This window comes from Papio anubis, chromosome 1 (assembly GCF_008728515.1).
Source record: "Papio anubis isolate 15944 chromosome 1, Panubis1.0, whole genome shotgun sequence".
NCBI classification, from domain to species: Eukaryota; Metazoa; Chordata; class Mammalia; order Primates; family Cercopithecidae; genus Papio; species Papio anubis.
In genome coordinates this window covers 164,099,464-164,123,687 of record NC_044976.1, presented here as the reverse complement: position 1 = coordinate 164,123,687, position 24,224 = coordinate 164,099,464, and the positions used below count along the sequence as shown (strand labels likewise).

General features: G+C 34.7%; 1 protein-coding gene across 11 annotated transcripts in view; it reads right to left on the bottom strand.

Moving 5' to 3' along the window:
• The window catches only part of DENND1B (DENN domain containing 1B), a 277,692-nt gene that overhangs the window by 168,382 nt on the left and 85,086 nt on the right, over positions 1-24,224 (bottom strand). For all 11 annotated transcript variants that reach the window (XR_002520214.2, XR_002520210.2, XR_002520216.2 and 8 more), the window contains exons 4-5: positions 5,525-5,574; positions 3,430-3,549 (exon numbers count right to left, since the gene is read on the bottom strand). Coding sequence is in view for 8 of the 11 variants with exons in the window: in XM_017951054.3 (XP_017806543.1) it covers positions 3,430-3,549; positions 5,525-5,574 (170 nt within the window). In the remaining 3 variants the exon portion in view is untranslated. The remainder of the gene's footprint in view (positions 1-3,429; positions 3,550-5,524; positions 5,575-24,224) is intronic.

The window sequence follows — 24,224 nt, the reverse complement described above, 5'->3', positions numbered from 1 at the left end:
TTCTCTCCCACCAGAATGTTACTCTCATTGTTTGAAAACGTTGTTTTCAAGCACATATACATTGTGGAATGACTAAATCTAGCTAATTGGCATTTTTTCCTACTATAAACCATGCTATAATAAATACCTTTGTTCACACTTTTCTCCTCACTCTTAGAAATAATCCTGGATTTAAATTCCTAGAACTGAAGTTACTGACTGAAGAAATATGAGATTTTATAATTCTAATAGATACTATTAAATTTTCCTTCAAAAGCTTATACCATTTTATAGTCCTATAAACAGCATATGAAGTGTGTTCTCCCTCATGCTTATTTAAAAATTTTTTCAATTCTGCTAACCTTAATGGGCTCATTTCTTTTACCCTCAGCAATGCTGAGCACCATTCATAGCTGCATATATTATTTACATTTCCTCTGTAAGTTATCAGATGCTTTACTTATTTTTCTATCAGATTATTTTTCTTATTAAGTTGTAGGTGCTTATTATGTATTTTGGCTATTAACTCTTTCTTATAGTGGTTGTAAATATATTTCCACCAGTTTATTCTTTGCATTTTAAATTTTACTATGCTTGTCACCATACAAGCATTTTCATCATTATGTGCTCAAATACACAAATCTTTTAGGGATTCCATGTAGACTCTCGCTGCCACAGTAATTTTTTCCTTCTAGTTGACGTTTAGAGTTTTATCCATCCTTTCAACAATTATAAAGCTAAAAGTGGTGACGGACCATCAAACCAGGTGGATAAACTTGGACCAAAAGCACCATAACTCCTCTTACTGTAGCACTTATAGAAATCTATCAAAATTCCTTTCCAGGGGATACACTGATTATAGCTTACAAATAGACATTTAACTATCTATAATTTTCCAATTTCCTGAATAAGATGCTGAATTCCATTATATTTGAATCCTCCACTCACTATTAAAATTAAATAGTTATCTAACTTACTGGTTATTCTCTAAATCAGCTGTTCTCAAAGAATCCCTTCACATACTGTCTTTCAGGAAAAAATATTAAGATATGCCATTAAAATCTTAAAATGTCAATATTTTTTCTAATTTACTAGGAAAAACAAGCTGGAGAATAGAATTTTCTAAATTTAAGACTTTCCTCTATGACTTTTTCATAAAGTTTTGATACCTCCTATTTCTTATCTACCAAAAGCACTGTCAAATGACAAAAATAAATATAAAAGGAAAAATGATTCTAAATAAAAGATAAAATATTCAATAATACTGTGAAATGTTCTGTTTATTGGTATACATGACTTTACTTTTGGTTTTCATTATGTTTATATAATATAATCATATTTTCTGCAGGTTAAAAACTCTTCCTACTTTAAAGAATATACCACAACATTCAGGGTTCTTTTACATATACAAGTTTAGAACCACAGATAAAAATAATTTGATTATTGTACTTGCTTTAGAGTTTGTTTCCTACAAATTAATGACAATTGGGTTGCCAATATGGACCTTATGCTATTCTTTCTGTCGATTAACAAATATAGTTCATGTTTTATATAAATATTTTCAAATAATGATTACTTTCCTCAATTGAAACAGAAATTCCTAAGAATATTTATTCCACAAGCACATTTACAGAAACTGTTCTAAATATTCAATAATTATTTGTAAATGATTAATAAATTCAATGTATTCAAAGTATTTTAAGAGTTCAAAACAAAAGGCTCAGATTTTTAAATTATAAATATCAGGAGGTCAGTTGAGAGGCAGTGAGGTAAGCTATAAAATACAGACTCAAATCTTACCTGAAAATGATGTTTACTCTCAAATGGGTAGACAAAAACAATAAAGGTGAGGTGAAGTGTGTGTGTGTGTCTGTGTGTATGTGTGTGTGTGTATTGAGAGAGAAAGGGAGAGTAGGGGAGAGGAGGAGAGAGGAAGAGAAATGCATGCTAACAACTGATGAATCTAGGTAACGTTTATATAAAAGTTCATTGTGCCATGAAAACTTTTCTGTAAATCTGAATTTTTTAATGAAAAGTTTCAAAAATTCATTGAGAAAAATAAGAAAGCATATACAGCTTTGGTCTTTCCATCAGGGCAAATCCATCTTGGGCACAATGCATAAAGATATACTCCTGTTTAAACTGTAGCTTTTGAACTTTCAGCGTGAAACAATGATGAAAGGAACTCTCCCCACCATTGCCCATACTGTCATCTCCACCCCCACTCCCCAGCCAACCTGCTCCAAGTTCAAAAAATTAACCTACAGTTTTAAGCATGACATTCTTTTGGATAAAGCGTAAGTTTTAAGCACAATTGTTATCCAGATGAAAAAGTTGTGCTAAAGAGAGAACGGGGGCACATTCACAATTCTATTACGTATAAAGCAGTTAAGCACTTACTTTTGAATAAAGCTTGAAAAAAACTCTCCAGCTCTAACCAATGTTCTAAGTAAATTAACAAACACTCAATGAATGATACAAATGTAGCTAAATAGTAATAGCAAATGAACAGAAAGACTGATTTTATAACAAAGTTTTCTTAGTAATATGTTATTTCATAAATTGTTATTTCTTTTCCTATGAGCATTTCTGAGAACTCTAGCTTGACCAATATCCATATTATAATAATAGTATAATGTCCTATTTTTATAGACTACATCTGGATTTCTGATTCATCAGGACATATTGCAAGGATGCTGACCTTTAGATCCCTTTCTTCCTAACAGTCAGCAACTCAGATCCCAAGTCCACAGGCAGGACACATAGTCTCAACTACCTACTGAATGAAGGCAGATAATGTAGGCAATTAGACAGGACAGATAAGACCTGTGGAAACTAGCAAGCCCATGATACAACTAAAAATCTGCTATTCAGTTCCAGTTTATTGTTGCCATGGCAGAAATAGTAGATATCCTCACTTTTCAAAAGGAATGTGAAATATGAACGATATACAAAACTTCCTAAAATTCGTAAGGTTAACGTCCTTTAAAATTTTTAAAACACCCAGTAGCCAAATGAAAACCTCTAAACGCTTCTACCAGGTTCATCAGTTTGCAACCTCTGTCTTAAAGCCGCAGTTCACTTTTAAAAATCCAAGTTCAGGTTCAGTGACAGAAAAGGGCATACATTAACTTAACTTATCTTTTTGTATTTCATTTAATAGGTGAAACTCCTATATTATTTGAATCCATCTCTTTATATTTAGTTTTCAAAAATAATTCTACAAAAAATTAATCTTTAAAAAATCGATTCTTTCAAGGAAAGTTACACTATGATAATGGTAAATCTTTAAACTTAACTGATTCTGTATACAGAAAGTCAGGAAAAATTATTTTTCAACTTGCTTTTAAAGAAAACAAGTTTTTCTTCATCCCAAGCACAACAAAGTACAAAAGAGAGATACAGTTACCTATTTTGCATCCACTTTTTTTTTTTACTACAAATACTCACCTAAGGATGCATAAACAAATTGTGCCTCCTGACGTGAGTCTGCAGAATCCAAATCTCTGTTTACTTTCAATGTCTGTCAGTACAAAGGTAAAGTGCTGTCCAACTTGATTCTGAGACACCCTAAAATATAGTAACATTATGAAATATTGTATCTTGTTTGACAATTTTCTTCAAGAAAAAAGCAAGAGTATATTCATATGTGACATTGGTTTCATCTTTCTAATCAGCTGGTTCTTGAAGCCAGAACTATGTTCTGAAACTAAAGCAAGTGTGAAATATATAAACACCAAAATAAGTTGTAATACCTCATAGACTGAACAGTTCTGCATATATTAATCTCTCACTAGGAAATCATAAGGTAGTCTACCATAAATGTTCATGAGACTAAAAGTGCTCATATTTCATAAATTATCAAAATATTATTACTGAAACTGTAGAAGAAGCTAGAAGTGATGACTAAGTCCTTTTCTTCAACTCTAGCCACTTTTCCTAATTATTCTAAAATTGCTTAGATAGCAAATCATGTCGCTTTAGAATCTAACGGTAGCCACCACCAACTCTATTTAATTGCTTCTCCTGTTGACATTCTCACCCAATAAAGTATCCTACAAAAATATCCTTGGTATATTTTTTCCTAGAATTCTCTTGTATAGCTATCAATACACTGAGAAATAAATTTCCAAGTATAAAATAAGAATATAATTTCTACCAAATAAAAAAGGCTTACCAGCTAAGCTGTAAAGAATTTTAGTCAACTTTGAAGTATCATACTACCATAATATGTGTCACACTTTGGTATAAGGGGCAATATAAAACGTTACATTGAATCTTCATTTCTACTTAAAATATATGAATATATTTCCTAGTACTGGCTGTAATCTTGCCATTAGATAACCATAACTGAACTTGTGCTTCCTTGTCCCAAAATAAAATATCCATGACACCTACACTTTGGTTTTGAAATAGCCACAGCGATTGTACAGAAGGAAATAAATTACTGCCAGTATCAATGCTACAAACAGTTTTGTCAGGAAATGTTGCATTTCAAATGCTGAACATTTAATAAATATACTTTTAAGGAGACAGGTTTTTCTTACACTTTAATAAACTCAAAAAAAATAAACAAAAAACAAAAAACCCTCTAGTCACAAATGTGACCTCTAGTGTCCAAGGTTCATAATATGCTTTTCGTAGCTGGATCCTAAATCTTCCTTACTATTAATATGAAACTTGTAACTTTTTTTGTTGGGGGTAGGGCAATGATTCCTCAGATAAGGTAAAGCAAGGAGTATCATTCATCAACAGTGCTTATTAGTACTGATTAGTCCATCATTCAGAAGGCTTTATCTTTAATACAGTAAAATCATAAAGTCTCACTAATATTCACTATAGCAAAGTATTTTCTTAAAATAAATATTCTTTCAAAAACCCTTCATATCACCCTCTTAAGAAAACTGATAATAAGAATATTTTAAAAATCACATGAAAAACAATAAATGATCTGTTGTTATGCTCACAGGGCTGTATGTTCCATGAAATTTCAACTGTATGCAATTTCATCATTCAATATTTGTTCAGTTAAATATAAAAATAAGATTTGCAAAACTATAAGTTTCCCTATAGCTTTCCATAATATTACACTACTTCTATAAAGCTATTATTGAGAGACAAGTAGCCATGAGTTTTACAGCATGACACAGATGGTCCTTTCAATGAGGATGAAGTGAGATAGGAACCAGGAAACATATATATCAAGACATAATTCTAAGACTCTGATCAAGGTCATATTAATATTTTTTTCTACTAGTGCTCACAATTTCTACCTGAAGAAGAGAGAATAAAGGGAAAAAATAGAACCTATTGGCAATAGTGTTTTCAGACTTGTCTTAACTGGTCATAGTAGAGAAAATAAAAGATGTGATTTAAAAGACTTCGTCTTCCAAATATTAATTTTCAACCTCTTTTCAATCTCTAGCCTTTTTGTGAGAAGCAGTAAAGAGACGGGACATTTTATTTTATAAAAAAGCATATGTAATCATTTTTAAGTATGTACTAAAATAAGCTACATTTATTTTAAATGATACTTATACTGTACCTTTCAACGTCAAAGGGAAAACAGAACTTTGGCACACTCTGTAGTATTTCCTACAAATGGAAATTTCAAAAAAGAGAAATGTTTTAGAATATTTTTTAAGATGCAGTTAAAACTTAAGAGACATTTTCTAGGAAAAAAGTTGCTTTCTTTGTCCTTAAGAAAAATAGCACAGGTTCCTAGACTAAAATAATTGATTATTAAAAAGGAATTAAGTTTGTGCTTTGGCAGATTGCACTGACAATGCCACAGAAACCCCAGGGGGGAAAGGCCTGGCCTGAAGGGTATTAACACCCTTCACATCCCCGCTGGGATTCCCTTCAACAAGGCCATATGGATTTTACAAGAAGCACCGCACCATATGGGTAAGCTACGTCTGCTGCTACTTGTACCACAGTCTAGCCATAGGGACTTCTGACAGATCCTGGCTCAAAAATATAAATGTTGTTTCAATTAAAATGCAGGCAGAGAAAAGGGAATGAAGTTGGCAGCAGAATGAATTACTGAGAGGTATAACAACTCTACATGTCCCATAGTCAAACAGTTAAAAAAAAGAGAGAGAGAGAGAGAGAGAGAGAGAGAAAGAGACTTTCTATAGCCAAAGAAACATTTACATGATTCAATTCTTGGTATTGTTTTATCTTAACACTCTTAAAGAAATGTGTATCTAAAAACAAGCTTTCAAAAACATAGCTTCTATTCTGTGCACTTTCATTTAAGAATTGCCTAATATGAAAATCAATGCTTTAATAAAACACAGAAAATAATCTGAATGATTTTGAAACCTTCAGTTATTTAAGTCATTAAAAATAATTTAAAAATCTTTTAGAAACCATACACATTAACAACTACAATAAAATACAAATAATTATCAGTTACTTGGCAAACAAAGTCTTAAAAATCTATTTTATTTGAAAAATAACTTAAAATTAAGTCTGATTCAAAAGTTAAACTTTAAACTTGAAGACAACATCATACAACTTCGAAGTCAGGCAATTTTACAAGACAAAGAGTTTTATAAGGGTGTTTCCTATTGAAAAGAAAAAAGAGTAAATATCTTAATGCAGCATTCATCCTCACTGAACAATACTTTCGCTACCACTTCTTTGCCACTAAAACTAAGGTCTACAGAAGTCATCAGTATCTGAATATTTAACTCCTATACATAAATATAGCATTGAGTGTTTTAAAGTGGAATTTCTTGCATTCTTTTAAAAAGGTAGACTACAATAAAGTGTCAACTAAAAATAAAACGTTATAAAATTTCAACACCAATACCTAAGAGAGCTTCAAGTACCTTAATGCACATAAGCAGAAAGAAAAGCATCTTGTAAAAAAAAAATCATCTATTCCTAGGGCAGGGTACCCTGGATTGCTTATAATCACGTGCTTTTAAAAGTATGAGCACAGATTCCACATTAAGCGAAAGCTAACTGTTTCACCACTGACAATATTTTGTTAAATGTAGTTTAAAAAGTCACTAAACTTGCAGTAAGTTAAATTCTGTAAACTGAAAAACAGTTCATTGCAAATGAGACCAGTTCATTTTCATTTGACCATTGCTTAATCCTTATCTTGTACTTCATAAAGTGAAACTATTTACTATTTTTACTATACATGTGAACACTATTCGGACCTCCTCCTATAAAATTGTCCACATAATTTCTGTAACAATAAAGAACAAATATTCAAAATTCAATACCTGCCTCTAAATACACAAATTAGTAATATATTTCACATCAATTTTAAGACTCAAATTAAGAAGAACGCTTCCCAGTTAGTTGCTCAATCTTTCACACCCTCCCCCTCCCTTCCTCCACAAGCAACACACATGCACACACTTCTGCGAAACAGCCTCAGCTCGCTTCCCAACTGGCAGAAGCATCCCTCAGGGGACAAGTCTTTAAACCTCCGCACTCTTTAAAATTCAACCAGCCAGCAGGTCTATAGACTAGTGTATAAACAGTATAGACAAAAAAAAAAATCCTCTCTCAGCTTATGTCAGTGACAAAGCAGCTCAGCAGTTGACTGTTTCTCCCCTGACAGCATAAACTGGGTTTACACAGATCAATAGTTGGAAGTCCTACCTAGCTCCCAGGCCTTGGTTTTCTTCCTTAATTACAGGTGCTATTGAAACTGAAGTGTAAAAAAAGAGAGAGAGACTTGGAGGGAGGCATAAAACGCATGCAAATAGCTTTTAGGAATTCTCTTAGCAGTAATATTAATTGAAAATTATACTTCCACATTTATTACAAAAGAGTGTATTAAAGCTGGTATTTTCACTACACAGTGTTTTTAATATGACACATATACAAACACACACACATGCACACACAAAATTCTAGGTTAGCATCCACAGATTATGTGAAAAGTTTAAGACAATACTCTCCAGAAGTTATCAATTTTTCCTTTTCTACAGACTTTTGCATTTAAAGAATATTCCTTAGCCAAGAAAAATTATTTGGGTTTCAGAATCCTACTAACTCTCCAAAATGTTTTATTTTTATGCCAAGAGTATATTGGCTAACATATGTCAAATGATAAAAATAGGAATAACAAAAAGAATGGATGGAATAGAAAACAAAATTATGAACAGCAAAATGAAAGAGGTAATAATACATATTTCTGTGTATGTCCTAAAACAGCACTTCCATTATCATATTAATGACTGGAAACAAGGACTGATGAAAATTTATATTTTGGGGGGTTTTGGGCTCCATACCAGTATATCTCTAGTAATAAGCATTACAATAAAATTGATCTTATAAGAGAGAAGACAGTCAATTGCTAGGGTTAGAGTGGCATATTAATTATTTATCCCATCAGGTTACCATTTAGCACCATAAATTGATCAACTGAAAAGGAAAACAAGCATTTAAGAATTTACTTAAAAAGAAAAAATACTAAAGTTTACATCTTGATCAAAGTTCTTAGAATTTGTTCTTAGAACAAAGGTCTTTGAACTTATCTGAGAAAAATCTAAGATAAAATGAGATGTGTCACTGTTGATATCACTAATTGTTTTTCCTCCTTCTCAACTACTTTGTCCTCCACTGTACACTGAAATACTAGTGTTCTCTGAAATTCATAGTTTCTTCTGTTCCCTACTCAATAAGATATACCTGTAAGCAATCTCATCTACACCCATAGTTTCAACTATACCTACTAAATCTCTTAGTCTTGTAGTTTAGATATTTCTCCAGGATTATGGCTCTAACTACTTTCTGGTATCACTTTCTAAATGTTTCCAGACACCTCTAATGAAGAATGTACAAAACTGAAGTTGTTCTTTTAGTTATGGTCCTTATCACCTGAACTGGCAGCACCATCTACATAGTTACCCAAATCAGAAACACGGTAGTTACCATGACCCCTCCTTTTCCCTGACCCCCACATATAATTAATCACTCACCAAGTCCTTTCATTCAATTTCATAACTATCTTGCTCCAGATGTTCTCAATGGAGGTGGAAAGGATTAGAAAGAAGATGAAGGGGTTTTAGAATCACTTGGGAGTGTTTTTCAAAACACAAATTTGAAGGCCTACATGAAACCCACAAGGGTCCTGAGTCTTTAACTTCAGTTCGAATAGCACCAATAATTAAGGAGTAAGAGTAACTGTATCAGTTAAGGGTGCTTAATGTATATAAGGAAAAGTTATACTCTCATAGCAAGAAGTGACATGGTTGACTTGTTCAGAGACTGTTTAATTCAACATCTACCTCATGGACACAGAAGTCTTCCCTCCTGCCCTGCTGGACTAAATTTGTTGGTTTTTTCCTCAGCTATCTCTACTCATGATCACAAAATGAGCTTCCAGAGTTCAGCACATCCCATGAAGATACAGCAGTGTTCAGTGAAAGAAGCTTCCCTTTCTGTCAGTCTTTTTATCAGTGAGGAAACCTTTCCCAGAAGTCTGATCCCTGACTTTCCCATTACATTTAATTAGCCACAGGGTCATAAGTCACTCCTAAACTAATCCCTGGCAAGGGAAATGGTTACCTATGCTCAGTTTAGCCTTACACCAGTTAGAGTAAAAGTCAGAATTCAACCCATTCATCTCCCGATAACCATGACACATGTAATTATAGAGAAATATAAGTGAAGTATTATATTTTATTTCTTAAGAATCCTCATAACGATATTAATCAAATAATAATTACATTTATACTAAAGTTCTCATTAAAAATATTACACAACATCATATAAGGACAATTTTAAACTATCTGTAATTTTATTTCATATGAGTAACACTTTCAGAATCATTTTGCTACAACTAAATGGGCTACTTGTCTAATTTAATCTAATTTTTCACAAAGGCCATGAATTTCTAAAAAGATGATTACTTAATTTTGAATATTATCCCCCAAATAAGTGAGAATTACCTAATAATACACATTCATTCAATTTATTTATACTTTACACAAGAGAGTAATAACTGAGATTCCCAAACAGCACTTAGATGTTCCAGGGCACCACAGCAAACTCTCAGGGACACTGTCAGATATTTTAAATTTTCAAGGGAAACAAAGTTATATTAACAGGGTGATTAAATCAAGGCATATTTTATAGGGAGAATTATATTAATTTGTCAAATTACAGAGATAGCCTATCTATCATCTTTTTTTTTTTAAGAAGTGTTTTACTCCCACTTATGAGTGAGAATATGCGGTGTTTGGTTTTCTATTCCTGTATTAAGTTTTCTGAGGATGATGGTTTCCAGCTTCGTCCATGTCCCTTGGGGAATATATTTTTAAACTTAGGGCCAAAAAGGAACTGTCAGGACAATTATGCCCAGTGTGGAATTTTTCTCTTGGATTTTGCTTTTATGTAGTGTTTTCATTAGGAATAAATCCCTCTTCTACCCCGCCTCCTTAAATTAGGGAAAGCGCTCTGTGAATTCCAACACTAAAACTACTTAGGTTATTAAATCTGATCAAGTTATTTTTCACTATCAAGAATTTAAAATAAATTTATATCATTAGAATATTAAAATAACTGCCATGAAGCAAATACATTTGCTATAAAAAGAACTGTGCTATAAAATATAAATTTCAGAAATTTCAGTTCTATGTGCGTAAGTCTTAGGTGATGAAACCTATGCAATCACTTTAGTTTGATCTAATGTCAATGAAAAGACTAGATTGGAAGTAGTGTAGAGTGACATTACCAAAAAAAAAAATCAGAAGATTATGCATCTGCAGATTCAACCAACTGTGGATTAAAAATATTTGAAAAAAATACAAATAAGAAACCAATATACTATAACTATTAATAGAACATTTACACTGTATTAGATAGTATAAGAAATCTAGAGATCATCTAAAATATATGGGAGGATGTGCATAGTTATATGTAAAAGTCCCATTTTATATAAAGGACTTAAGCATCTGCGGAATTTTGGTATCCATGGGGATCCCAAACCAACAGGATTATATATATACATATATACATATATATACACACACACATATTCCATGTATTTATATACTTACATGTATTATATAAATATCTATTTATCTACATATTTTGTGTATGTATATGTTTATATATATTTACATTTACAACAAGACAAGTGGTGTGCTTAGCAAATAAAAAGCAAAACACATTTATTCTCATAGGTTAAGAAAAGAGAAGCATTTTTAAAAATCAAAGTGTATATATAAGAATATGGATTTCCAGAGGGTTTTTTTTTTTTTTCAAAAATTCTATTAAAAACTGTCTTCAAAGCTATGCCCCAGCCAGGCATGGTGGCTCACATCTGTAATCCCAGCACTTTGGGAGGCTAAGGCAGGCGGATTGCTTGAGCCAAGGAGTTCAAGACCAACCTGGGCAACATGGTGAAACCCTGTTTCTAAAAAATATACAAAAATTAGCCAGGCATGGTGGCATGCACCTGTAGTCCCAGCTACTCAGGAGGCTGAGGTGAAAGGATTGCTTGAGCCCTGGAGGTGAACACACTACTTCACTTCAGCCTAGGTGACAGGGATCCTCTCTCTTAAAAAAAGTTTTGTCCCCAAGTTAACACTAGCTTTTAAGCAGAGATTTGAATATAAATTACCCAGCTCTATCTAAGAAAAAGACATTTGGGAAGACTATCACTCTTTTTCCCTGATAACCATATAACCTCTCACCCTCTTCAGACTAAATATATCTCTGCTTCATTCACTCCTATACTAACTAGTAATATTTTCTAGATCAAGGGAAATAGATCATAAAATAGAACATTGCCCATAATATTTGCTTATATTTCTAGATACTAATGTATTTTTAGATGAATATCAAGCAATCATTTAAATCAAGATAAGTAGACTTAAGATAAGTAGGAAAATGCTTCAAGTTTTAGAAAGAAACAAATTTTACAGCAGTTGACTGATGATCACTTACCATGACTCCAACTCACAGCTATGTGCTATCGAGAGTAAACGAAATACAATTCCTAATTTTCAAAACTAGGGAGACTTTAGATCATTAGAAAATAGATGTGTGCAACCCAATAAATATGTACATTTTAAAGTATGTGTTTTATTGAAAATAAAATTATATTCTTAGATTTAAAAAAGAAAATAGATGCATATTCACAAGTACACAAGCACACACACATTAGGCAGCATATCAAAGTAACCAAGTGCATGACATAATTAACTCATTCAAATTCTGCTTCTGCAAAGTACTAGTTATGTGCTCCACTTTCCTCATCTAGGAAATGGGCAAAAATTAGTGTCTATCTCATTAGATCACACAAGGATTTATTTGAGGAATTTATATAAGGATTAAGTGAAAATAAAATAAAAATCCATACAAAATGATTAGGATAATATCAAGCACATTAACCCCCCCAACAACTATTAGCTCTTTTATTAGTTAGCTATTTGTTCTAATAACTCTTGTTATATGAATTTAAATTCATATATATTTAACAAGTATTTACTAAGTACAGTACAATATTAAAGGTCCTGTGTCCAATGCCTGTTGCCAAAACTTTAACATACTGAGATATAACATGATGAAAAGCATTATACTGAATAACTTATCTGCTCTTTTGAAGATTTTTCATGTATTTTGTAAGTAGGTATGGATGTGGATACAGATGTATGTACAAATATATATTTGAATATATGCAAATACTTCTATTTAACCAAACACAATAGAAGCAAACACTGTTAACATTGCAAAGTTATCCAATGTACGTATCTGATGATTTCATCACATACAAAAAGCTTACTTTGGACTACTATATTGGCTGCTTTCGTTCAAATTAAAAACACCTTCAGAGTCATATCAACAGATATTTTCAATTTAAGGGGGACATACTGATCAACTTCTTTTATTAATGTACTTATTCAACAATCCAATAATAAAGATTAATCACCTTTTTCTTATCATTGCCTTGTATTACAGAATTTTGGTTTTTATTTGACTTTTGAAGCAATCTTTCTTTGTTCTTTGTCAGTCTCTATTTTACATTTCTCCTCAGTCTTGTAGACACCAAACCATTGATGCATATTATTTCTCTCAGTCTTCACACGTAGTCTATGTTCATACTATCTTTCTGTCATCATATTCACGCAAATATTCTCCATTAACTGCCCAGGACATATATTAGAAAACTGATTTTTGTGCAACAGATGGAACATAATGATAAAATATGTTCCAGAGGAATAAATTATAATTAATCTTGTTTTTGTTTTTGTTTTGTTGGTTTTTTTTTTTTTGGAGGGGGGGTCCTGCCTGGAACCTAGTTCAGAACTATCCCTAAACTGCTTGTTTTCCCAAAATAGTAAATCCTGTGATAAACCAGATAGGACTCTTGTGGTTTATCTAGCTGCTTCAAGAAACAATAAGGCCTTTCATTTTCAAGAATAAATCAGGGACCCTACATTTTCAAGTGTCTGAAAATATACCTTTAGCTAGTTCTTATATTCTGGCATCAGTGGCATATTATTAATTATTTATTTAAGCCTTGAATGTCCTGCAAGTCTATAAGATCACCCAGTAGAAATGAGATTCATGGTGTATTTGAAAAGTTTGGAAAAATCATAACTGACTATTCATTCAGTTATTTGGAAGCTTTGTCTGGAAGAAGTAAATTATAATTACACAATTTTTAAAAACAGATTATTTAATGAAGACTACTTAAAAAGTATAAAGTCTAGTTAGTACAACTCATATTTACAAACTCAATGTAAAATTATATAAATAATTTTTTATGTATATTCACTTTGCAAATATTTAATACATTAGAATAGCAATCGCAGCTAATAACAATATAGAGTAATAAGAGCATTGGTAGGAAAACTGAAAAACAGTAGGGACTCCTGAAGACAGACATATAAACCAAATTGTGGCATGTCTAGGAGAAAAGTCCCAAAGGAAGAAATTATATGTAAATAGAGAAATAAAGAGTGACTAAGAAGTTGGCCAGGCTATATAGCATGAGGAAAGAGTGGTGGAGGGATGTAGGAGTGGTCCTCCCATCATAGGAAAACATGTGCAAAGAAAGGTCTGGAGTTGAAAAGGAAGTACAAATGTTGAGATAGTAATAAGACAAACTGGACTGAGAAATAACCAGGGGACTGATTATATAAGGCCTTTAGGCCAATTAAAAATTTTGGACTTAATACAAAGGGTAAGGAAACCATTCCTCCTGGCAACACTTTCCATATATCTTCTCATTATAATTATCAGTAGCATTCTCTTTTACTTTCAAAAGTATCTGAGTTAAAATTTACAGTAGTGGAAATCAGCGAGTGGTCGTCTGGGGTAGGGGGAGGAGTGGAATGAGGAATCAGAGTGGATATTAAATAGATTAACCAGGAAGCAGCAGGAGGGAACTTCCTGGAGTGATAGATTAATATTTGGTATCTTGAAAAGAATATGGGTTACACAGTTATATGCATATGTCAAAACTAATCTCATTGTATATTTAAGATCTGCATTTCACCACATATAAATTATAGCTCAAAAATAAATTAATAAATATCTTAGTTTGAACAATAAATCATATGGCTACCGTAAAAGAAATAAGGGCAATTTGAAAGGTTTAAAGCAAGGAAGGGTATGATTGGACTTCAATTTTAGCAAGATCACTCTGTCTATAGTGTGAGAAGGCTGAAAAGGGGCAAGATTAAACGCAGAGGGATCAGATATAAGGCTTTTATGGTAAATGAAGTGTATGGTGCTGGCCTGAAATAAGATAGCTGCAGCAAGAATGCAGAAACAGTCACAAAACTGAGATATACAGAGGAGTAAAAATGGAGACATCCAAGAGGTAGCTAGATAAAATTTCTGGTGCTCCACAGAGAGAACCTGGCCTGGGACTGGCACTGATAAAAATATATAAAAGCAATAAGAGATATACTACTGTATTCTCCAATGTTATGAAAGATAAATATCCTTCTTCATATTTTTATACTCCCATCAATAAGCAACTTTATTGTAATATTCTCAAGTATGAAATCACTAAATTTTCTCTTACAATGAAGAAAACATATATCTTTATTTTCCTAATCACTTGTATCAAGACATAGGTTTTAATGTGTTCAACCACTTTTGATTTTATAATCACAATATGTGGTTGATTAGTTAGCAAGCAGATCAATGGACTTAGCGTTGAACCAGAAAGCTCTAGTTGTTACCACTGGAAAGGTCAGTTGGAACAAGTATGTCTCCAAAGTTTTTGCGGCTGTTTTCAACTTTGGAGTTGCCCTAGGCCTAATCAGTGCCTGGCACACTACTCACGCTAAGAAAAAATCTGAACTCATGTAAAATGACACCATTTTAGCACCATCAGAATCAATTTACCCTGATAGACATTTCAAGTAATATGATTTAAAAGAGTCTGCATGCTTGCTTTATCTTCCTAATAAAGACAAGATAAAATAAATGCTCACTCTGTGCCAAGTTCTGACCTAAGCACTTAGCATACATTATCCCATTTAACCTTACAACAACCCATGTTTCATTCCCTTTTATGTGTGAAAAAATAAATTAAATAGAGGGACTGAGAGGCTAAGTAGCTTGTCCAAAGTCAAACAGCTATCAAATAATAGAGTTAGGATTTGAAAACAAAGCCGGAAACTTCAAACCATTATGCCCCAACCCTATGCATTTTTTACATTGTTTTCAACGAGATTGCAATCTATAGTCAGCAGATGCCTAAATCTGATGTCTACTTGATCCTTATACAGTGTATATTATCCATTTATACGAAGAGTTAAGATTATACAATTAATACTTCAGAACAAAGGTTCAATCTGGTATATAAAAAAATAAAGGGATGAGGTATGAAAGAATGGTAGGAGATCAGACAATATGTCATAACAAATGTGAGTCTTATCTGCCATAGATTGCCCTATTCCCTTGAAATTATACCCTGGGGCCAAAAAGAATGCTACTTACATCTAGGCTTATTTGTTACTACTAAGAATATCAGATTTATAGTGAAAACATATATTTAAATATTTTCAAGTAAGACTTATAAATAAGAGCTTAAACTGATTCTTTCTCACAGATGAGCAAAACACCAAGTAATTAAATTTGAAGCATTTTATTTAAAATCTGGACCAGGCACAATGACTCATGCCTGTAATCCCAGCACTTTGGGAAGCCCAGGCAAGTGAATCACGAGGTCAGGAGTTTGAGACCAGCCTGGCCAACATAGTGAAACCCCATCGCTACTAAAAATACAAAAAATTAGCTTGTGTGGCAGTAGGCGCCTGTAATCCCAGCTACTCGGGAAGCTGAGGCAGGAGAATCACTTGAACCCGGGGAGCGGGAGGTTGCAGTGAGCCGAGATCGCACCACTGCACTTTAACCTGGGTGACAGTGCGAGACTCCATCTCAAAAAAAAAAATACTGAAGCAAATTATATGTCATATTGAGAACAAGTGTCATATCAGAACAAATAATACTAGAATAACATAGGCAGGATGAGATTAAGCAAGGTCAATAATAATAGAGAAATATACCGTTGAGAGACTATTTCATCTTAAGCTCAGGATTGGGAATCTGTAAATAAGACAAAGCTATCTATACCCGGTGGTCAGATACACGTAGCTTGGATGGGAGACAAACTGGGGCCAGTTGTTATACTTTTAGCAATTTTATTCAGAAAACTTTGTTAGATTTCTTGTAACTCCTTCAACTTAAAGCAGGAACTAAGTACTTAGTAAGTAAAATAAAATTATATTCAGGTTTTATTTAGTTAGCAAGGTGTACTAAAAAAAAATCAAAAATCTAGGAGCTCCTAATACTTTTCCGTATTTTTAGGTTATCTTAAATTACACAAGATTTTTCTTCTACAGAAATGCACATGCCCATTAACGTTATTTATGTATTCATTTTTTTTAATGGTAGTATTTTATTTTGTTTTTAAAATTTCTTAATTAAGCTGTTTCTTTTTTTTTCTTTTTTTTTAATTTTTTTTTAATTATTATTATACTTTAAGTTCTACGGTACATGTGCATAACATGCAGGTTTGTTACATATGTATACTTGTGCCATGTTGCTGTGCTGCACCCATCAACTCGTCAGCACCCATCAACTCATCATTTACATCAGGTATATTTAAGGCTAGTCAAATGAAGTAGTGGAAGTAGAGAAGGAACAAAGAAATGTTAACTGATAGTGATCAATTCGCTGTAAAACTACTGCACTCAGACCAGCCCCAAAATTTAAAATCTGAAGTCCTAAGTGCTTTTTTTCTAATTGAGTGTTTCTTGAAATTCCAAATAGAAATATTGGGAGCTTATATTTTGTAAACTTATACTACCCTTATCCATTATAGAAGACCCACCTCTTGGAATAAAAATTTAGTTCACACTTCCTGCTGATGTAATCTTTGGCCTCTTGCTGAGATTATGTGAAGATGCCAATTTTGTTATTAGTTCTTATCATGTAGAATGCTTTCTATGATAAACTGAAATAAGAATACCAGTTGTTTTTACATAATAGCCATCAAAGAGCCCTCACCAAATAGCAATGAGTTTTGATCACTCCAGTCTAGTCTGCTTTGGCACAAGGGACTTTAAAGAGAAAACACAATTTCCCAAGTCTCTTACAGAGGATTTTACTCAATAAGGGAGAAACTATAAATAAAATTCCTTAATAAGTTTTCTCAGTTAAAAATAAATTATTCTCCTGAATAAATTATATCACGCTTTCTACCTATTCTTACATTTTATGGAAATACATCGTAAATACGGGACAAAATAAAACAGGAATGACTTATTTATAAAAGCAGATTAAGGTAAATTCTGTGAAGTTAGATTTAACTTTAGATCAGCTAAAAAGAACTAAAATAGTTCTTCCTTTCACTCAAAATTTCCTTGAAAGTATAATACATTCAACAAGTCTCTACCACATTTTGCTATTGAGTTTTCTCAGCCTGCTGCCACTAGTAATCTCTAGTTTCTACATTTAGTAGCCTTTTTCCATTCTTTATCATATTTAACTTTTCTACAATGTGTGACACTTTGCTCAATGACTTTAACATGTGTTTATTAAGAAATGTACTATGTATGAAACTAGGATTCAAAGATGAAAGTACTCTGCTCCTTAATCTAAGAAAACCAAGATTTTAGACTAATTTCCTCCCATTGAAAAGTATCTTCCTAGATATCTGTCTCTCTTTTTTTTGGCGGGGGGTAGTTCTCCTCCTATCTTTGTCATTTCTTTTCAGGCTGCTTTGCAACTCCTTCTTTATATTGGTGTTCCCTCTGGACTCTGTATTCCGCTCTTACCTTTCCAAGGGGAATCTACTCTCACTGCTATACACAACTGATAAAAGCTTGGGCTCCCCAGCCAGAATGCTAGATTCAGAATCCAGTTGAACGACCTAACAGCTGTGTAAAATCGTTCATGTAACTTTTCCTCTCTTGGCTTCAAATTCCTATTCTGTGAAATAAAAGAGCTGTATTGAGGATTAGATAATTGATATAATACAAATAATGTTCAATACAATGTCTAACATGTTAAAATGCTTAGTAAATGGGAGTCTTTATTTCTGAAGCAGAATAGTATAAATAGCTGAGAACATGAACACAAAGTCCAGAATGCACTGCCTCAAATCAATGTTGTGCCACTTAAAAGCTGTGGAACCTTGGGCAAGTGACATGGCCTCTCTGTGCCTCAGCTTTCTCATCTATAAAATAAGATAATAACTAATACCTACTTCATAGTGTTACCGTGAGAATTAGTTGAATTTACAAGAGTAAAGTGCTTGGGGCAGCATTAAGTAAGGTTTTTCTAAGTATTTTCAATGCTTCCAGTGTCTCCTCAGAGCTGCATATTTTTTCCATTTATAACAACTGTTACTTTGATATTTTAACCAGACTGTTTGAAGAAATAAAACACATTATGTCTACGACTTATCTAATTATCTTCTTCAAAAATTTCTCCTTTCCCTTAATTAACAGCATCACCATTTATCTAATCTTCCAAGCGAGAAATTATCTAATCTCTTTACTCTTCACTTTCTTCAAGATCTCTCAATAGATGCAGAAAAGGCATTTGACAAAATTCAACACTTTTTCATAATAAAAAATCTCAACAAACTACAAATAGGGTGAGACTACCTCAAAATAATGAAGGCCATATATGAAAAGCTCACAGTTAACATTATACTTAATAGTGAAAAACGGGGGCGGAGCAAGATGGCCGAATAGGAACAGCTCCAGTGTCCAACTCCCAGCACGAGAGACAGAGAAGACCGTGATTTCTGCATTTTCAAATGAGGTACTGGGTTCATCTCTCACTAGGAGGCCGGACAATCGGTGCTGGTCAGCTGCTGCAGCCCCACCAGCCAGAGCTGAAGCAGGGCATGATCGGGCCACCTGGGAAGCTTAAGGCGGAAGGGAATCCTTTTCCCAGCCAGGGGAACTGAGACACACACACCTGGAAAATCGGGTAACTCCCACCCCAGTACTGGGCGCTTTTAAGCAAACGGGCACACCAGGAGATTATTATATCCCACACCTGGCCGGGAGGGTCCCACGCCACGGAGCCTCCTCATTGCTAGCACAGCAGTCTGCGATTCAACCGACAAGGCAGCAGCTGCAGGCTGCGGAGGGGCTTCTGCCATTGCTGAGGCTTAAGTAGGTAAACAGCTGCTGAGAAGCTGGAACTGCGGAGCCTCACAGCAGCTCAAGGTAACTGCTCGTCTCTGTAGCCTCCACTCCTGGGGACAGGGCACAGCTAAACAACAACAACAAAAGCAGCAGAAACCTCTGCAGATACAAATGACTCTGTCTGACAGCTTGAAGAGAGCAGTGGACTTCCCAACACGGAGGCTGAGATCTGAGAAGGGACAGACTGCCTGCTCAAGTGGGTCCCTGACCCCTGGAGTAGCCAACTGGGGAGAGACATCCCCACTAGGGCAGCCCTGACACCCCACACTCCTCACAGGGTGGAGTACACCCCTGAGAGGGAGCTTCCCAAAGTAAGAATCAGACAGGTACACTGCTGTTCAGTAATATTCTATCTTCTGCAGCTCTGCTGCTGATACCCAGGCAAACAGAGGGTCAGTCTGGAGTGGACCCTCAAGCACCTAACAGACTCCACAGCTGAGGGTCCTGACTGTTGGGGAAGGAAACCATCAAACAGGAAGGACACTCTACACCAAAACCCCCATCAGTACGCCAACACTAATGCACCAGAGGCAGATAAAACCACAAAGATGGGAAAAAGTAGGGCAGAAAAGCTGGAAATTCAAAAATAAGAGCGATTCCCCCGAAAAGGAGCACAGCTCATCGCCAGCAACGGATCAAAGCTGACAGAGAATGACTTTGACGAGATGAGAGAAGAAGGTTTCAGTCCATCAAACTCTCAGAGCTAAAGGAGGAATTACGACCCAGCGCAAAGAAACTAAAAATTTTGAAAAAGAGAGGAAGAATTGATGGCTAGAGTAATTAATGGTGAGAAGGTCATAAACTAAAATGACAGAGGATGAAACCATGACACGAGAAATAATGCGGATAAAATGCACAAGCTTCAGTAACCAACTCGATCAACTGGAAGAAAGAGTATCAGCGATTGAGGATCAAAATGAATGAAATGAAGCGAAAGAGGAGAAACCAAAAGAAAAAAAGAAGAAAAGTAATGAACAAAGCCTGCAAGAAGTATGGATTATGTAAAAAGACCAAATCTATGTCTGATTGGGGTGCCTGAAAGTGAGGGGGGAAATGGAACCAAGTTGGAAAACACTCTTCAGGATACTTCATCCAGAGAATCCCCCCAACCTAGTAGGGCAGCAGGCCAACATTCAAATTCAGGAAATACAGAGGAACGCCACAAACATTCCTCAAGAAGAGCAACTCCAAGACACATAATTGCCAGATTCACCAAAGTTGAAATGAAGGAAAAAATCTTAAGGGCAGCCAGAGAGAAAGGTCATTACCCACAAAGGGAAACCCATCAGACTAACAGCAGATCTCTCGCAGAAACTCTATAAGCCAGAAGAGAGTGGGGGCCATTATTCAACATTCTTAAAGAAAAGAATTTAAACCCAAATTTCATACCCAGCCAAACTAAGTTTCCAAGTGATGGAGAAATAAAATCCTTTTACAGATAAGCAAATGCTTAGAGACTGTCACCACCAGGCCTGCCTTACAAGAAACCCTGAAGGAAGCACTAAACATGGAAAGGAACAACCAGGCAAATTAGCCATTGCAAAAACATGCCAAAATGTAAAGACCATCGAAAGCTAGGGAAGAAACTGAATCAACTAATCTATAAAATAACCAGTTAATATCATAATGGCAGGACTAATTTCACACATAACAATATTAACTTTAAATGTAAAATGGACTAAATGGTCCAATTAAAAGACACACAGACAGGCAAACTGATAAAGAGTCAAGACCCATCAGTCTGCTGTATTCAGGGAGACCCATCTCACATGCAGAGACATACATAGGCTCAAACTAAAGGAACTTGAGGAATATCTTACCAAGCAAAATGGAGAACAGAAAAAGCAGGGTTGCAATACTAGTCTCTGATAAAACAGACTTTTAAAAACCATCAAAGATCAAAGGAGACAAAGAAGGCCATTACATAATGGTCAAGGGATCAATTCAACAGGAAGAGCTAACTATCCTAAATATATATGCACCCAATAACAGGAGCACCTAGATTCATAAAGCAAGTCCTTAGGAGACTTACAAAGAGAGACTTAGACTCCCATACACACACAATGGAAGACTTCCTTAACACTCCACCGTCAACGCTAGACAGATCAATCCAGACAGAAAGTTAACAAGGATATCCAGGAATTGAACTCCATCTCTGCACCAAGCAGACCTAATAGACATCTATAGAACTCCACCCCAAATCAACAGAATATACACATTCTTCCCAGCACCACATCACACTTATTCCGTAAAATTGACCACATAATTGGAAGTAAAGCACTCCTCAGCAAATGTACAAGAACAGAAATTATAACAAACTGTCTCTCAGACCTCACAGTGCAACTGTCAAACTAGAACTCAGGGATTGGGCAGTTCCACGAAAACCGGCCAACTACATGGAAACTGAACAGCCTGCTCCTGAATGACTACTGGGTACATAATGAAATGAAGGCAGAAATAAAGATGTTCTTGAAACCAATGAGAACAAAGATACAACATACCAGAATCTCTGGGACACATTTAAAGCAGTGTAGAGGGAAATTTATAGCACTAAATGCCCACAAGAAAAAGCTGGAAAGATCTAAAATTGACACTCTAACATCACAATTAAAAAGAACTAGAGAAGCAAGAGCAAACACATTCAAAAGCTAGCAGAAGGCAAGAAATAACCAAGATCAGAGCAGAACTGAAGGAGACAGAGAGACACAAAAAACCCTCCAAAACTCAATGAATCCAGGAGTTGGTTTTTGAAAAGATCAACAAAATTGACAGACCGCTTTGAAGCACAACTAATTAAGAAATAAAAGAGAGAAAATCAAATAGACGCAATAAAAATGTTAAAGGGGATATCATCAATCCACCCCACAGAAATACAAACTAACATCAGAGAATACTATAAACACCTCTACTAAATAAACTAGAAAAATCTAGAAGAAATGGATAATTTCCTGACACTTCTACGCCTTTCCAAGACTAAAACCAGGAAGAAGTTGAATCCCTGGAATAGACCAATAGCAGGCTCTGGAAATTGAGGCAATAATTATAGCCTACCGAACCAAAAAAAAAAGTCCAGGACCAGATGGATTCACAGCTGTGAATTCCCACCAGAGGTACAAGGAGGAGTTGGTACCATTCCTTCTGAAACTATTCCAATCAATAGAAAAAGAGGAATCCCCTCCCTAACTCATTTTATTATGAGGCCAACATCATCCTGATACCAAAGCCTGGCAGAGACACAAATGAAAGCAGAATTTTAGACCAATATCCCTGATGAACTTCGGCGCAAAAATCCTCAATAAAATACTGGCAAACCGAATCAGCAGCACATCAAAAGTTTATCCACCATGATCAAGTGGGCTTCATCCCTGATGCAAGGTTCAACATTCGCAAATCAATAAACGTGAATCCAGTATAAACAGAACCAAAGACAAGAACTACATGATTATCTCAATAGATGCAGAAAAAGGCTTTCGACAAAATTCCAAACAGCCCTTCATGCTAAAAACGCCAATAAATTCGGTATTGATGGAACGCACTTCAAAAATAATAAGAGCTATTTATGACAAACCCACAGCCAATATCATACTGAACGGGCGCAACCGGGAAATTCCCTTGAAAAACTGGCACAAGACAGGATGCCCTCTCACCAATTTACCCTACATAGTGCTGGAAGTTCTAAGAAGTAACCAGGCAAGAGAAAGAAATCAAAGGGTATTCAGTTAGGAAAAGAAGAAGTCAAACACCTCTTGCAGATGACATGATTGTATATTTAGAAAACCCCATTGTCTCAGCCCAAAATCTCCTTAAGCTGATAAGCAACTTCAGCAAAGTCTCAGGATACAAAATTAATGTGCAAAATCACAAGCATTCTGATACACCAGCAACAGACAAACAGAGAGCCAAATCATGAATGAAATCATCTACAATTGCTTCAAAGAGAATAATAGAATACCTAGGAATCCAACTTACAAGGGATGTAAAGGACCTCTTCAAGGAGAACTACAAACCAATCACCAGTGAAATAAAGAGGACACAAAACAAATGGAAGAACATATCATGCCTCATGCATAGGAAGAATCACACGGAAAATGGCCATACTGCCCATGCATTCTATAGATTCAATGCCATTCCCATCAAGCTACCAATGACTTTCTCTTCACAGAATTGGAAAAACTGCTTTAAAGTTCATATGAACCAAAAGAGCCCGTGATTGCCAAGACAACTTCTAAGTCAAAAGAACAAAGTTGGAGGCATCATGCTACCTGACTTCAAACTATACTACAAGGCTACAGTAACCAAAACAGCATGGTACTGGTCCCAAAACAGAGATATAGACAAATGGAACAGAACAGAGTCCTCAGAAATAATACCACACATCTACAGCCATCTGATCTTTGGACAAACCTGAGAGAACAAGAAATGTAAGGATTCCTATTTAATAAATGGTGCTGGAAAATTACAGCCATAAGTAGAAAGCCAAATTGACCCTTTCCTTACTCCTCTTATACAAAAATTAATTCAAGATGGATTAGAGACTTAAACGCTAGACCTAATACCATAAAACCCTAGAAGAAA